The sequence below is a fragment of the Apteryx rowi genome, unplaced genomic scaffold (genome assembly GCF_003343035.1).
Source record: "Apteryx rowi isolate R43461 unplaced genomic scaffold, aptRow1 scaffold_99, whole genome shotgun sequence".
NCBI lineage: Eukaryota > Metazoa > Chordata > Aves > Apterygiformes > Apterygidae > Apteryx > Apteryx rowi.
The window spans coordinates 552,952-566,967 of record NW_020451304.1 but is presented as its reverse complement, the minus strand read 5'-3'; the positions used below and the strand labels follow the sequence as shown (position 1 = coordinate 566,967).

General features: G+C 41.0%; 1 protein-coding gene across 3 annotated transcripts in view; it reads left to right on the top strand.

The window, feature by feature from the left end:
• Positions 1-14,016, top strand: part of SPECC1 (sperm antigen with calponin homology and coiled-coil domains 1) — an 84,631-nt gene that overhangs the window by 36,352 nt on the left and 34,263 nt on the right. For 2 of the 3 annotated variants that reach the window (XR_003251852.1, XR_003251851.1), the window contains exons 4-7: positions 7,420-8,987; positions 10,857-11,064; positions 11,725-11,798; positions 12,374-12,552. Coding sequence is in view for 1 of the 3 variants with exons in the window: in XM_026055342.1 (XP_025911127.1) it covers positions 7,420-8,987; positions 10,857-11,064; positions 11,725-11,798; positions 12,374-12,556 (2,033 nt within the window). In the remaining 2 variants the exon portion in view is untranslated. Of the gene's footprint in view, positions 1-7,419; positions 8,988-10,856; positions 11,065-11,724; positions 11,799-12,373; positions 12,557-14,016 lie in introns of all 3 variants that reach the window. The other variant, XM_026055342.1, reaches the window with a different exon arrangement.

The window sequence follows — 14,016 nt, the reverse complement described above, 5'->3', positions numbered from 1 at the left end:
ACCCCTCAGTAGCAAACTTCTGGGCTAGATGAGTTGGGAAGCAGTTTTCTGAGCTGGAGAGAATTATCTACTTGCCAGTAAGCTAGAATCCAGGAAAACACCGAAATTCTTACTCCAGCTAACAGTCATTTATCTCAAGAAAATCTTAGTGCAGCTGTATCAGTTGAAAAATTAATGTTCTGCCTTAGCTCAGAGCAAATCCACTGCTTTATTCTGAACAGCACCTCCCTGGGGAAGTGTTAGTAAACTTCACGTGCGCCCCCTAAAGCAGTTGCTAACCTCTTTCGGGACGGCAGAAGCCTCAATGCTAGCAGCAGGTATAAAAACAAAGGAAATCCCTAAGTCACCAATCAGACTAAACTAAAAATTCTCCATTTCATTGAAATATCACAGGTTTTGTTTCCATTCACTGAAAAGATTCAAATTTAGGAATTCTTTTCTTATTTATTTTTCTTAAAATTTTCTGGTTTAAAAGAAATCAGAAAAGTGGTTGGCTGAACATTAATTTTACTGTAGGTATAAGAAAATCATATGTGATCTCATCTCATTTTGACAGGTGCACAGGCAGGAAATGTTCTGGAACAAAGAAATAAAATCGGGAAGTGTCCCAGTATGCAGAAATCCCTGTAATGTTGGCATGCTAAGGTCACAGGTATAGAATCAAGGCCTTTATAAGGAATAGAAACAGTCAGTTAACAGCTGGGAAAGCTGTGGAAATTGTAAAATTGGGTCTGGCAGAAGAGGCAACTAGGGGTGACTTYTTTTAAAAAGCAAAATTCTGGATTTCTGTAAATTCCACCAGATTGATTTGGGGATAACAGTGCATATAGAAAAATTTTGTCATCTTTTTTTTGGAGCAAGACAAGGGATATATTTAGCAGGTGACTAAAGTTTTTGGCAGACCCACCAGTATTCACAGTTCCAAAAAAAGTAGGCTTGAGTTTACCAGGGGTCATGCCAGTGAGCATATGATACGGAGTTTCTCTGAACATTTGCTGGACCATTTGCTTGGGATTTCTTGATGTTTGTTATGCCAGGTTGCTGGGTACTCTAGAAATCCAAAGCAGTGCAGTGTTAGATTGCAATTACAGTTGTAAGAAATACTCAGAGGAGCTCTGTATCCTATGGACACTGTCATGAGCACATCTGCTGAAATTCACAGTGAGACTTTGTGAATAGGTTTCGATCAGATCTCGTCTCATTTACCTTCTGAATGAGACCTTGTTTGCACTGTCGTGGCACTGAGTTGTGACAATGCGAACTTGTGCTTCAGTTCTTGCTATGGCTGTGTTAACAGGTTGGAATCACCAGATCCTGAGAAGAGCTGATCTTATTTTTCTATTCCCATTTTCCTGCTTCTTTTGAAGAGTTAAATATMTGGCTTTCCATGTCAGAAGGGGCAAGCTGGCAGAATTATTGATCAGGGTGAATCCTGCAAGCTGAAAATAAAATGTTAGTGATCTTTATGCCATTCCTTAATTGTGGAGCAGAGCTTCCTTGAGTATTTTCCTTTATAAAAGCACTATGTAACTTAAAGTGAAGGGAACAGTGTAAATAGGGCCTTTGGAGAATTCTGTTTAAGAGCACTGGACAGTACATTATATATGTTCAAATTTTAGCATCTAAAACTATCAAACTAAATGGAGATGCTTCAAATACAAGGTCACCTCTCCTATTGGACTACATTCCTGCCATAGGAGAGTCTCTTCTAGTGGCCACCCTTCAAAAGAATGTCCTACAAGCACACATATGCAGATTAAATTGATGACAAACACTCTGTACATGATTTAGTCTTTGAGTTCCAGAATAGTAGCCTTTCCCATGTCCTTCTTGCCTCCTAGATCTCTAGACTCATCTCTCCTGATTAAAACAAAAAATAAGTAAACCTTTAGTCTTCAGCTTTAATGTCAGAGGTCTCTGTAGTCCTAAAACAGGGATTACTCAGATCGAGATGCTTATTTTGCTGCTTTTCCTTTGGAACCTCTGTTAGCTTAACTTTTCAAACACAGGGATCTGTTGTTTCATAATGCGTTATATTATAATTTTTATTTCTCTTTCTTTGGTCTCTTATGCTTGTCCCCTGTTTCAAGTACCCGAGTTGTTTCCCTACACTGTCAATTATCATTATGTAGATCAACATCCTTGGGGTAAGTCTCCTTGCTTTTTCCTCCTGTTGCATATTGTACCTGTTACACAGGGAATGTAGTCAGGCAGGCCAGACAGTCCAACAGGCCATTAAAATTCTTCAGAAAACAAAGTTCATGTTATAATTACTTTTTTTTGTTTCCATGTCTGCGAAGTGAGTGGAAGGCCTTATTTGAACAGATGCTCCTATATAATTAGTATTAGATTATCTAAAACACCTTTGTCATTCTGCAGCCATCTCCCTGTCTTTTTTCTTTCTTTCTTTTTTTTTTTTTTTTTAACTAGGTGGAGTCCAAGTGAACCTTCCCAAAGATTTGAAGATTTGCTGGCTTGTAAAGGTGTTGGCTCTATGATTAATATTTTGCAAACAGGTTCATTTAGAACCATGACTGGCCAAGCCTAGGTTTGTTGCTCAGCTCAAGCTTTTGTTTGCTGTTGCATAAAGATCAGGTAGCAGAGAGCATTGTCTTTCTGTAGAACAACTCTGAAAGAGATGGAAAATGGCATGCTCTTCTGAGTTACTGAGGAGTATCCAAAGGAGTATCCAACAGCATGGTCGCTGAAAAATGCTGACACTAGCCAGCCCACTTAGTTCATCCTATCTGAGTGTCAAGCAGATCAAGCTATAATTGTTTGTAACRGTACCATAGTGTCCCTTTTTATTCTGGCTTTTTCCTGGGCTGGTGGTAGATCAGAAGTTTTAGACATTGAACTCCCAAATATTAAGTTCTAAACAGTTTAAGCAGTTTTGAAAATAACAGTAGGTGCTGATTTGCATTTCTCAACACCCATATCTCCTTGAAAATCTGGCTTTCTGTATCCAGTGCCACTGTCATTCTAAGCCCCAAGAAGCACTGAAAACTGATTCAGATCTTCTTCATGAGTTGATCTAGTCACCTGCATGTATTCTGCTTTTTATCAAGCTGTCTTACTGTTTGCACACACAGAGGTTTAAGGATAGGGACATTGTCTTTCTGAGGGGATTGTTTTCTCCATTCCATAGTCCATTCCCTTCTAGCTGAAGTGGATGCCCCTGTGGGAACTGTTATGACAGGTGTTGAGCTTAGATCAAATATAGATCAGAGGCATTATGTGGAAAAACTGAAGAGCAATCCTGAACCTTCCTTCTAGGAAAAACATTGTAGCCATGCTGAGAATGGGATTAAAATGACTAAAGATCATCATGAGGGGTCAACTTTTATCTCATTAAAGTCCTCCTTTGTTTCTGACACCAGCTGAAAGGCAGTGAATATCCCCTGGCAGAAAGTGTTGCAAACAATAAAACTGCACAGCAGGCCATGAGCTCCTGGGTCCTAGTCCTTACTGACTTACTGTGTGACCTTGGGTAAGGCATTTCATTTCTCTGTGCTTCCCTATCCTGTWAACTAGAGTTAACAATTGTCTATTGTCTCAAATCAAAGGATTTTAAAATTAAGTAGTTAATTTTAGAGCACTGTGAAAATTAAAAGCACTATATACATGCTAAAGTTTGATTCCTCGCACTGGAATAGTATGGCAGATATTAAAAATTAAGGAGTTCTCACTGAGTCCAAAAGCGCTTGAGATGTGACAATGAGGTGATGATGAGATGAGCTCAGTTTGAGCAAAACAGATTTTCAGGAAACAATTTCCAGATCCAAAGTGGAGGAAGACATCCTGAGCTTGTTGGCAGACTGGATGGGGCACTGGGGAATGGCAGGTTAGATATGGTGCAAAAAGAACAAGAAATACATTGGTGACGTGAGGTGAAGAGGTGAAGGTAGCTTGAGCTTGAATACACAGGACAGTGGGAAGGAGACTGTGGTTGGGCAGGGCAGACAAACAGGGAACCCAGGAATGAGGTGCTGTAGCATTGTTTTGACCAAAGATATTTTATGGTTTGGATTTGTTTTCTAAAATATCTCCCTTGAGATGCAAATGATTCTTTTTCTGCTCTCTGGTCGAAACAACAAGCACTTTCTAGGAAGTGGAGGTCTGTATGATTCCAGCCACTTGGAAAAACAGCATTAATCAACCCTTGATTGATTCTGCAGCTTGGTGGACACTCATCTGTCTGGAGTCTCCTTTAGACCTTAAGCTGTGTGGGGTGCAGAGCTAATCAGGTCACCAGGGTGACCATACAGCCCTAAATTCAGTTGCTGCTTAGAAGGTGCCTCAGGCTGTGGGGCTGGCTGTTCCGTTTATGACTGCTACACAGCTCGATTTCAAGGGCATTCGAGGGGGGAGTTGCCCATAAAATACTTTCTTTTAGTGCTAATTCTTGCTTGATGGTTTGGTACTTTGTAATTAACATGCATATGCTTTAGGAATTATTTCTTTCCTGGGTTCTCTCTGTTTGGCTTTTTAGTATTGCATGGCACTTTATTTTGGAGGATGGAGAGAGGAAAATACATAAACACATACACATCATGAAAACAGTTTGGTTAATGGTGCTTGATGGATGGCAAATGCTCTGTGATTTATGACAGAACAAATCAGCAGAGCATGGTCTTAAAAACACATGGGACAGGTTGAGTGAGTTTGGAGTCTGCACTAGTTGGCAGGCTGGTGAAGTACAGCTAATCCCAGTTAAATGTGCTTAATAGTTATCCTTATGTATATGTCTTCCATTATCTGTGATCCTGTTGCGTTTATCATCTGGTGGCAATTAAAAGCACAATGGTATTGTACCAAAACTGCTACTTCTGTCTCAGGAAGAGGTGTTTTCTCCCAGTGCCATGCAGTCTGTGTAGTAGCGTCATTATCATTTCTTACTGTGACACTACCCAGTCATGTGCTGACCAGATGACATTCATGCCATCGCATTAGTTTGGGCGTTGCAAAAAACTGATGAGTGATTTGGGACACTTGCTTTATCATAAAATTTCWTTATAACAGTAGGAAAAACCTTTTAGATTGAATAGAAGTCCAGAACATAACAGAAGGCTTTAAATTCACCYCTTAGGCTCTGTCAAAGAACATCTACTTCCATGTGTAATATGTATTTTACATCTTAAATTTGTGGTATGACTATAGCTTGTGTGTGCTGCATACAGATGGTGTCTACCTCTCTACTCTGGACACTTGTATGCTGTATTTTCAAGACACACATTCAAACAAGGCCTTTGCTCTCGCTTTCCTGGACAGCTGGGAATCCCTGGGTRCACCTCTGTCTCTCTGTGCGGGACRGAGCTGTGCGGAGCTGATAWTGCTCTGCTGGAAATGACACATCACATCACAGTCCGTTTGATTTCCCTCTTACCCTTCATCCTATGGTGTTAGCTGCACTGACATTAAAAGCTTTGATATTCCCTTGAACTTGGCATGGCAGATCTTGCCGGTTGGGAGCCCTCGGTTAAGGAATAGGATGAGCAGCGAACGCTGGGTCCTCAGATGTGAAAGGAGTTCTCAGGTCTCGAGTTGCACCAGCGGCCGTGTGAGTCGCGGTGGGAGCGCTCCGGCTCGGCTTGCATTGCGCTTTCCCCTGGGGAGCCGGAGCTGCCTGGCTGTGTTGGCGCCTCCAGCTGCAGATGACTAAATGAAGTGGCGTGGGCTGCTCGCTGTCCGGCCAGCCTGTCCCCGCTATCGCTCCCCAGAAACACTGGAGCCTTTGTCTCTGGCCTTATCATGGCCCTGCCATCACAGAGGCTTTCTGTGCTCTCCTCCCAGCACAGGCCTCTGTGCTCAGGGGTCTTTTCTTCAGCTGCTCTTTGTCTCTCCGTGTTTATTGTGCCTGCTGCAGAGTGTGTTTGTTTGGGAGAGAGGAGGAGGGGCTCCTGTTTGTGTGGGTTTTATAAACCTAGTGCATTCTTCAAAAGAGATGCTGAGCAAACTGGGTGTTAACATTAACCCTTCAGTGCCCTGCATTACTGACATGGCAAAACTGCACTGAGTGTTCCTCAGGGTGTGAAAAATGAAGTTGCTTGCTGTGTAAGGCAGTAGCCACACAGTTGTGCGGCAGGGAGTCTGCTCCCCCTTTGATCTTAACCGTCTTTTGATTTTCTTTGCATGTTGCACGTGTGCATCAGCAAAGGGAGCCTTCAAATTTGGGGAGACTTAATTGATTCTAGGATTTACCCCCAGAGGGCATTTGGAACTCCTTTTTATGGCAAGCACTGGCTCCCTAGCCCCTTCCGTTTGCTTAACTGGCTTGTGCACCCTGCTTGTGTGGCTACATCAGACAGTATATTTTCATTGTAGCACATCCCAAAACTTCATGGCTCTGTACTTTAGGGCTTTTGCTGTAGGGTTCAGGTCCTGAAACCAGGAATTTCTTGGAATTCTGATACCAAGCTTTCCTCCTTGGCTTGTGGTGAATATGTTTTTTAATCTTTCTTTTTTTCCCCCCCTGTCTGTGTGTTGTTAGTAATGGTTCCACAGTATTGCTACGTGCAGCAGCATATATAGTACTTCTTCAAACCAGCTTCTTTTGTGTAAGCTGGTTGCTCATACTTTCATGGTTAGGATAGCTGTTATTGTTTCTTCAGTATCCATGGTGTCCCATATTCCAACCTGGAGCTTTAAAAGATGAAGATCAGCAACTCAGAAACTTTATTTCCCTTGTAATCGCATAATGCTTTGCCATTAAGCTGGTTAAAAAAAATTAAAACAGCATCAACTTTCTGACTTCCTTTTGTTCTTCCTCCATAAGAGGATGGGAATTTATAACATGAAAAATCTTTTGTCCCTCTCTGCGAGAGGCTGCAGCAACAGAGTTGTCTTAGTTTATGAATTGCCAGGAGTGACAGTTTTGTGTTTCTGGGACTCAATTTTACTGACTCTGCAGTCAACATAAGTGTTTCAGACTTTTTTTTTTTGTGATTCTATTCTGCATAAATTGACTGTAATGCAAATACATTAGTTTCATGTKTGATAAAATACTCATTTTTACAGTCAAAGCTGATATATTTTCTTAGGTTATTGAAYTTTTTTGCAGAAATTAATAGGTTTAAATTATGCATTTCACAAGGTATCATGAAGAATTATTTTGGGGGGAGATAATTAGCCTCCTGGTATTGGGGGTTACAGTTCATGTATTGCAGAATCTACATATTATATTACTACACTGAGAAGAAGTTAAGCAGACTGCGTTCTTTTGGGGAGGGGTGGGCAGGAGGGAGAGGAGGAAATACAAATAATACAAGCCTTTGTGAAACATGAATCCACACTGTCAGTCGTGACTGTACCTATTCAAACATTCAGGTGTTGGGAAGGCTTCTCTAGCCTTTTCGTCATGTGATTTGTTTTCTTTATGAACAGAAAACCTCAGTTTGCTTCATCTCTTTTCTCTTCAAGGAACAGTTTCAACTGCAAAGCGCACAGGGATTCCAGCACCTCGGGAGATATCATCATCTGTCTCCAGAGAGAGAGCAGTATTACGTGGTCAAGCCAACTCTAGGAAAACTCAGCCTAGCCCAACCTCTTCTGGTACACCCACTCCTACCAAACATGTACGTCCCGTTACCAAGTCCAAGCAAGAGAATGAAACTGGTGACAAAGCTGTTTTGGAGTCTCAGGTTAAAGAACTCCTGGCAGAAGCAAAGACAAAAGACTCAGAGATTACCAAACTCCGGTGTGAACTGAAGAAATGCAAAGAGAAAGGGTCACATAACCCTGAAGGGATGGGTGCTTCAGACCAAAACTTAGAAACATTATCACCTGTTGACATAGATCCATTAATACGAACCCTTCAGGAAAAAAACAGGACTTTTCAAAAAGAGCTTGCTAGCCTGGGAGAAGAAAACCGAGTTTTGAAAGAGAAGTTGCTCTGCCTGGAGAACTCTCCTCTCTCAGACACAACAACCAGCAGTGGAGGTGACAGCAGTCTCCCAACCCCAACCACCCAAGAATCTAGTTTTGGAAGCCCATCAAAAAATGTCTTGAAAGGTGAAACAGATGAGCACAGGCAGCATGTGAATGGGGGTACTCTGCGCAATTCAGGTTCTTCCAGCAGTGATGTAACTAAAGCTTCCTTGTCACCTGATGCATCTGATTTTGAACATATAGCAGATATACCTTCTAGGCCAACATCCTCCAATAGCAACAACTTCAAAGGTTCCAGATGCTCCACTACAGGAAGTTCTCCAAACAATATTAGTGACCTTTCTGTTGCATCTCTTACAGAGAGAATACAAAAAATGGAGGAGAACCACCATAGCACAGCAGAAGAATTACAAGCCACTTTGCAGGAGCTGTCAGATCAACAGCAAATGGTGCAGGAGCTGACAGCAGAAAATGAGAAGCTAGTGGAAGAGAAAGCTCTTCTGGAGACTTCCTTTCGTCAACACAGGGATAGAGCAGAACAGCTGAGTCAAGAAAATGAAAAGCTAATGACTCTCCTCCAAGAGAGATCCAAGAATGAAGAAAGCAAAGCTCAGGAGGGGAAGGTCCTTGAACTGGAACAGAAATGTGCAGAAGTTCTTGAAAAAGCACAATTTGAAAGAGAGAAATTGCTCAACATTCAGCAACAGTTAACCAGCAGCCTACGGAGCTTAGAAAGGGAGCACCAAGATGCCCAGCAGGTGATTAAAGGCCTGAGAGAAGAAAACGAAAAGCTGGTTAAACTTCTAGAAGTGGAACAGCAGAGCAACAATGCAGTGGCAAAAACTCTAGAGGACTGTAAAATTGCCTTAGAAGGCCTAAAAATTGAGAATGGGTCACTCAAAACTCAGTTAGAAAGTGAGAAACAAAAGGCTGCAGAGATCAGTGTAATGGGATGTACTACTGACAGCTCTGAGGTGCAAGAGATGTTGAAAGTAGCCCATGCAGAAAAGGATCAGTTAGAAGTATCCTGTACTGAGCTTAAACAAGAACTGCTGAAGGCAAACAGTGAACTGAAGCATGTTCAAGGTCTGCTGTCTAAGGTAAAGCAATAACAGCTGTAAAATATAACACTGTTGTTTATCTGTCCTTCCACAAATAAATAACTGATGGTCTTTGGATTGTTATTGAGCAGTTAATTGTAAATATCCAAAATTCCTGTTGCATTAATTAGTTTTGAATGGAAGCGAGGGTCACATCCTATTGCCTCTGCTTCTACATGCATGTTTTTCAAGGAATAACTTCTAGCATGGCTGTGTTTATAAATTCAAAACTTTGCTTCCTCTAATACTTTCTGCAAAATTTAGTATTTCAGTGAATGGAAATGTATTCACCAAAATTGGAGCAAGAGAACAGATTAATAAAAATTCACTTTGACATTATTTAAATAAATATTAGTGAAAATGACATGAGTAGTCAGCAGCAAGTATTACATTCTGGATAAATCGTGAAGRCAAATTAGTAAGTAGTGAACTATCGATATCATTGGTCATGAGAATACAAGGGCATGAGCCAAGGCCCACAGAAGCTGATATTTACGGGGAGCTCACTAATGATGTAGAATCAAGCCCCAGATGAGATTCTTCTGGTAAAATTAAAATATTTTTACAAAATTGAAATTTAGTATTCTGTTTTAGGGTAGGCAAAATAATGGCAAAAGAAAGGATTTGTTTTAGAACAGTTTTTCCTCTGCCTTATTTGGTAGCTTGTAGCTTTGCCCCCAGCCATCTTAAGTCCATTAATGGTTCTATTTTCTGTCTGATCCTGGGTGTTCAGAAGAGAGCTGCAATGTGGGGCATCATAGAACAAGTGTTAATATAGCACAAGCCAGCGATTAAAGTCCCACTGCTGCAGCAAGAGTGGTAGTCGGTGTGTGCAGCATTTCCTGGATGGGGAAGCGATCATGGGAAGAGTTGTAGAATTGGCTTGTTGCAGAGGAAGAGAGCATTGCCAAAAAGCACCTCCATGATTTGAGTGATTTAGAAAAACCAGATGTCCTTTCAGCTTAAATAGGTGACCACAGCAAATGGAGTTAGTAAGGAAGCTCCCTAGTGCTTTTGAGTGCTTGCGTAGCTGCAGTTTATGAAGAATAAATGAAAAACTGCTGAGTGCTCAGCCTCTGCAACAAACTTTTATTGCTTGTTTTTGAAACCACAGATTTCCTCCTTTTTACTCTTCCTCTCTCTTGAATTAAGCTGTTTTGCATCATTGGCTATTTGTGACACCCAAGCAAGACCACAGGCTTCTGTAAGGCTGCCCTTCATTCAGGCTGTGCCAGTGCTGCTCACTGAATTGGCAGCATATGCCTTACTTTTCCATAACTTGTTCTTGCTCCGAGATCTCCCCTAACCCTGGAAGTATTGATCTCTGGGCCTGAGCCAACAAACTGAAGTGCAACGTATTCTCCCTTCAGTAATTCCAGATGTCCTATATCCAGAAAATACACTCATCTGCAGTAGCTAGCTCTACCACATATGTTTTGACAACCCATTGGAAATGCATGTGGTAAAAGCAGCGAAATTGTTCATGTGGACAAACTGATCGTCTTTTGACCCTAAGGCAGTGATATCACTCTGAAATTGTGATACAAAAATAGATTTGGAGCTTTCCAGGAATATCGTTCCTCTGTTCATCACCTGCAGAGGCTGCTTTGGAATTACGATCCTTATAAAGGAGATCTTCATTTCCTTTCCAACATGTTGTATTATCTTTCTGGCCAGAAAAGAGCACTGACATTCGTAGCTCGTACGTGTTTCCTGAAACTGTGTCGTTAGCACTGAAACTCCCGACTTTATAAATGCTTAGAACACAGGATCAGTTCTTAAGTCCATGGGATGCCCAGTAAAATCTCTAATGAGTGATGTCTGTTAAGAAACAAAGGCAGATTTGCGGCTTTCTTTCCTCCCTTCCAGGCTGAGAATGAGTGTGGTCAACTGAAGGAGATGTGTGACCGGCAGGCTGAGCAACTGAGCAGAACTAGCCAGAAGTTGCAGGAAAAAACATCAGAGAATGAAGCAGATATAAAAAACCTGAAGGAGACCATTTTCGAGTTGGAGGACCAGGTGGAACAGCATCGTGCTATAAAACTGCACAATAACCAGCTCATCAGTGACCTAGAGAGTAGGTGGAACTGAAAGAAGAATTTAAACGAACTTATTCTGGAAGCTCAGTTATGGCTGCAACAGGGAGGAAGAGGCACATCTTGAGATGTGTGACAAGGGCCTTACTTTAGAATTATTCCTATTTTGGCCAATCCTTTCTGTTCATGTGCATAAATCACAGTTAGTGCTGTAGAAATAGTTAGAGACAGTCTCCAAGCCTCATTTTTAGTGAAAGATTATCACCCATTCTAGAAACTGGAATTATTGGCTTTTGTAAAGAGCTTTTGGGGAAAACCACTAGTAAGAGCTGGAAATGTGGGTTTGCTGTTACAGTGGAAGGGGAGCTGCCATCTGGTGGAATGAGTTACACATTTTGCTTATCAGTGCTGTATCCAGCACTCCATGGGAATGTGCATATGTGATCCTGCACACATGATCCTGTAAAGCTTGAGTTCATGCCTCAGAATAATGATCTATTTTAGGGATTTTTGAGTAATAGATCTATTCATTCTATTCCTGATCCATTGACAGAGTATCTTAAGTTCAGTTTAGTCTCTGTTAGTGCCATTACTAGAAGCAAAACCAAGTAGGCTGCTTTGGCCTTCCATTTTTACTTTTCACCCTTGCTCTTAGATAGATGCTCTGTTTAATATTCTTTTCCCTTTTTGACTTTTCCTAGGTAGAGCAATGAAGTTGGAAGAACAAAAACAAGATACAGAGAGGCAGCTAAAGGCTCTGACTAAGCAAATGAAGGTAAGGCTCTGATTCCATGACAAAGCTGAACTTTTATTGGAATGCTGGATTTGAGAGAAGAATTATATTTTTGTAGCACAATTGTAAATGGTTCTTTCTACATCTTTTTATTCTCTATTCTCTTCATTCATTTCTAACTGATTCTTTGCCTGGAAGGGAAAATAATACATCCTTTGCAAATTACTTTTGCTTTTTTTCCCTATGAATTTCTGCTACTTTGGAAAGGCCGTACCTGCTTTATGAAACATTAAGAGCAATGAGCTCTTTCCTCTCTTCAGTGACAGTGTTTTCAGTGATATCACAAGTCTGAATGATCAACAGGAAGAATGTTGATTTTACTTTTTGTATTGGAGGATAGCTGAGAGGGTTGCTTAGCATCAGTTTCTTGTTTGGCGGTCTTGTCAAAACTGTATGAAGGGGCAAGTATCTAGCTTGGCCTCAGCCTCACCATGAATCTTTGGTGAAATCCTGGTCTCTTGTGAAGGCTGAAAGGGTGATCAATAACTGATAAGGTGCTCGGCTCAAGTAGCTGTATTTTACAGCAAGCACTTTTGGGTTGTAATTGCTCTTTCTAGGAAGATACAGAAGAGTGGAGGCGTTTTCAAGCTGATCTGCAGACTGCAGTGGTTGTAGCCAATGATATTAAGTGTGAAGCCCAGCAGGAGCTGCGTGTGGTAAAGAGGAAACTTCAGGAGGAAGAGGAGAAAAGTGCCAGACTGCAGAAGGAGCTGGATGAAGTGAAGGGCAGTAACAGGTTGGTTACTTACAAGGACCAAGATTTCATCTCTGTGACTGCTAACACACATGCAAACAGTGTTTTGTCAGTAACTATTCGTTGGCTTGAATGTGCATATTGTCTGTTTTTAACTCTTCTGACAGGTGTTGCTGTGTTTTATTCTAAGATGTTTCCGTTCTTTTTCTTTTTGGTGATCTAGTTCTGCCAAATAGGCCATGAAGGTTTTAATCAGCAAATATTATTTAATAACAATTGCCAATAACCCTCATAGCTTTGTTCCTTATACTCTATTCCAATCTCTGTGCAGTTGTATTAAACCATCTGAGAAAAGTCTGTTTGACTGCATATATTTAATGGGACATCCAGAAGAGAACTACTTAGTCTGAAAGGAGAACAAGGACTATATATGTCCAAACTAAAATGAGAATAAGCTGGACTTCTTTGTTCTGCAAACCTGATACTTGTTGACTGAATGATCAATGCGAGTACTAGGATTTCTCACCTCATATCTCCTGTCCTTAGTTTGAAACTTGTTGTGTGATTAGCCATGTTAAATGGTTTGAACCGTGGTCTGAGTTAACATTTAGTGCAGAAGTGATTTTGTAACACAGTGAACTCACTTGCAAAACAGTTGCTGTAGCCTCAGTAGTTGGAGGGGGAATAGTAAATATGACACTGGAGTCTGGGATCCTGTGAGCTAAAGATATACCCCAGCATGGTGAGCACTGTATGTGGGGCTTCCTTCCATGGGAACATGGTAAGAACAAAAGTGACTGATACAGTTGAGGTTGGAAATGATACGTGTGTTTTACAATGTGTCTTCTATGCAGTGCAGGACCTTTTACGTAGCCCCTTTCATTCCAAAAGTCATACCACAATTGTCATACTAAACAGTATGGGATGAAAATGAAGATGCATTAGAAAGACGAACTAACATTTATAAAGAAGGTAGTGCTCAGCTCTTTTATTGCATTGACGCAAAATGTGCCAGGGCTGTAGAGATGAAAATTTGTACAAGGTCAATGAAGAAAGACAACATAACACAATGAAACTGTTTACCAAAAATATATGCCAAATTAGCTTTGCTACTCTAGATTGTCCCAATTAATCTCTCTCCCAGTAGGTCCATAGCAACTGATAGAATAGCAACAGGAGCATGGTGAATCCTGTCATTCCTTCCAGGTAGAATAACAGTCCAGCTTATGTTCCTTGTATTTTCTCACAGTTTTCCAGTCAAGAGTTTCCACAGAAGCTGTACGATAGATGGGAGTAAAAAGATGGGAGGGATTTTGTGTGGAGGTGTATGGATCAGAATTGCTGGATGGAAGGAATGGAAATACTTTTTCAGAAAAATAAAAGAATGTGTTTAACCTCCAGYTTCATTATCAGAATCCCCAGTGTATGCAAAAAAAGCTACCACAGAGTATATATTAAAACCAAATGATTACCAGGCAGTACTTAACTTCTGGGCCCTGTTTTCCT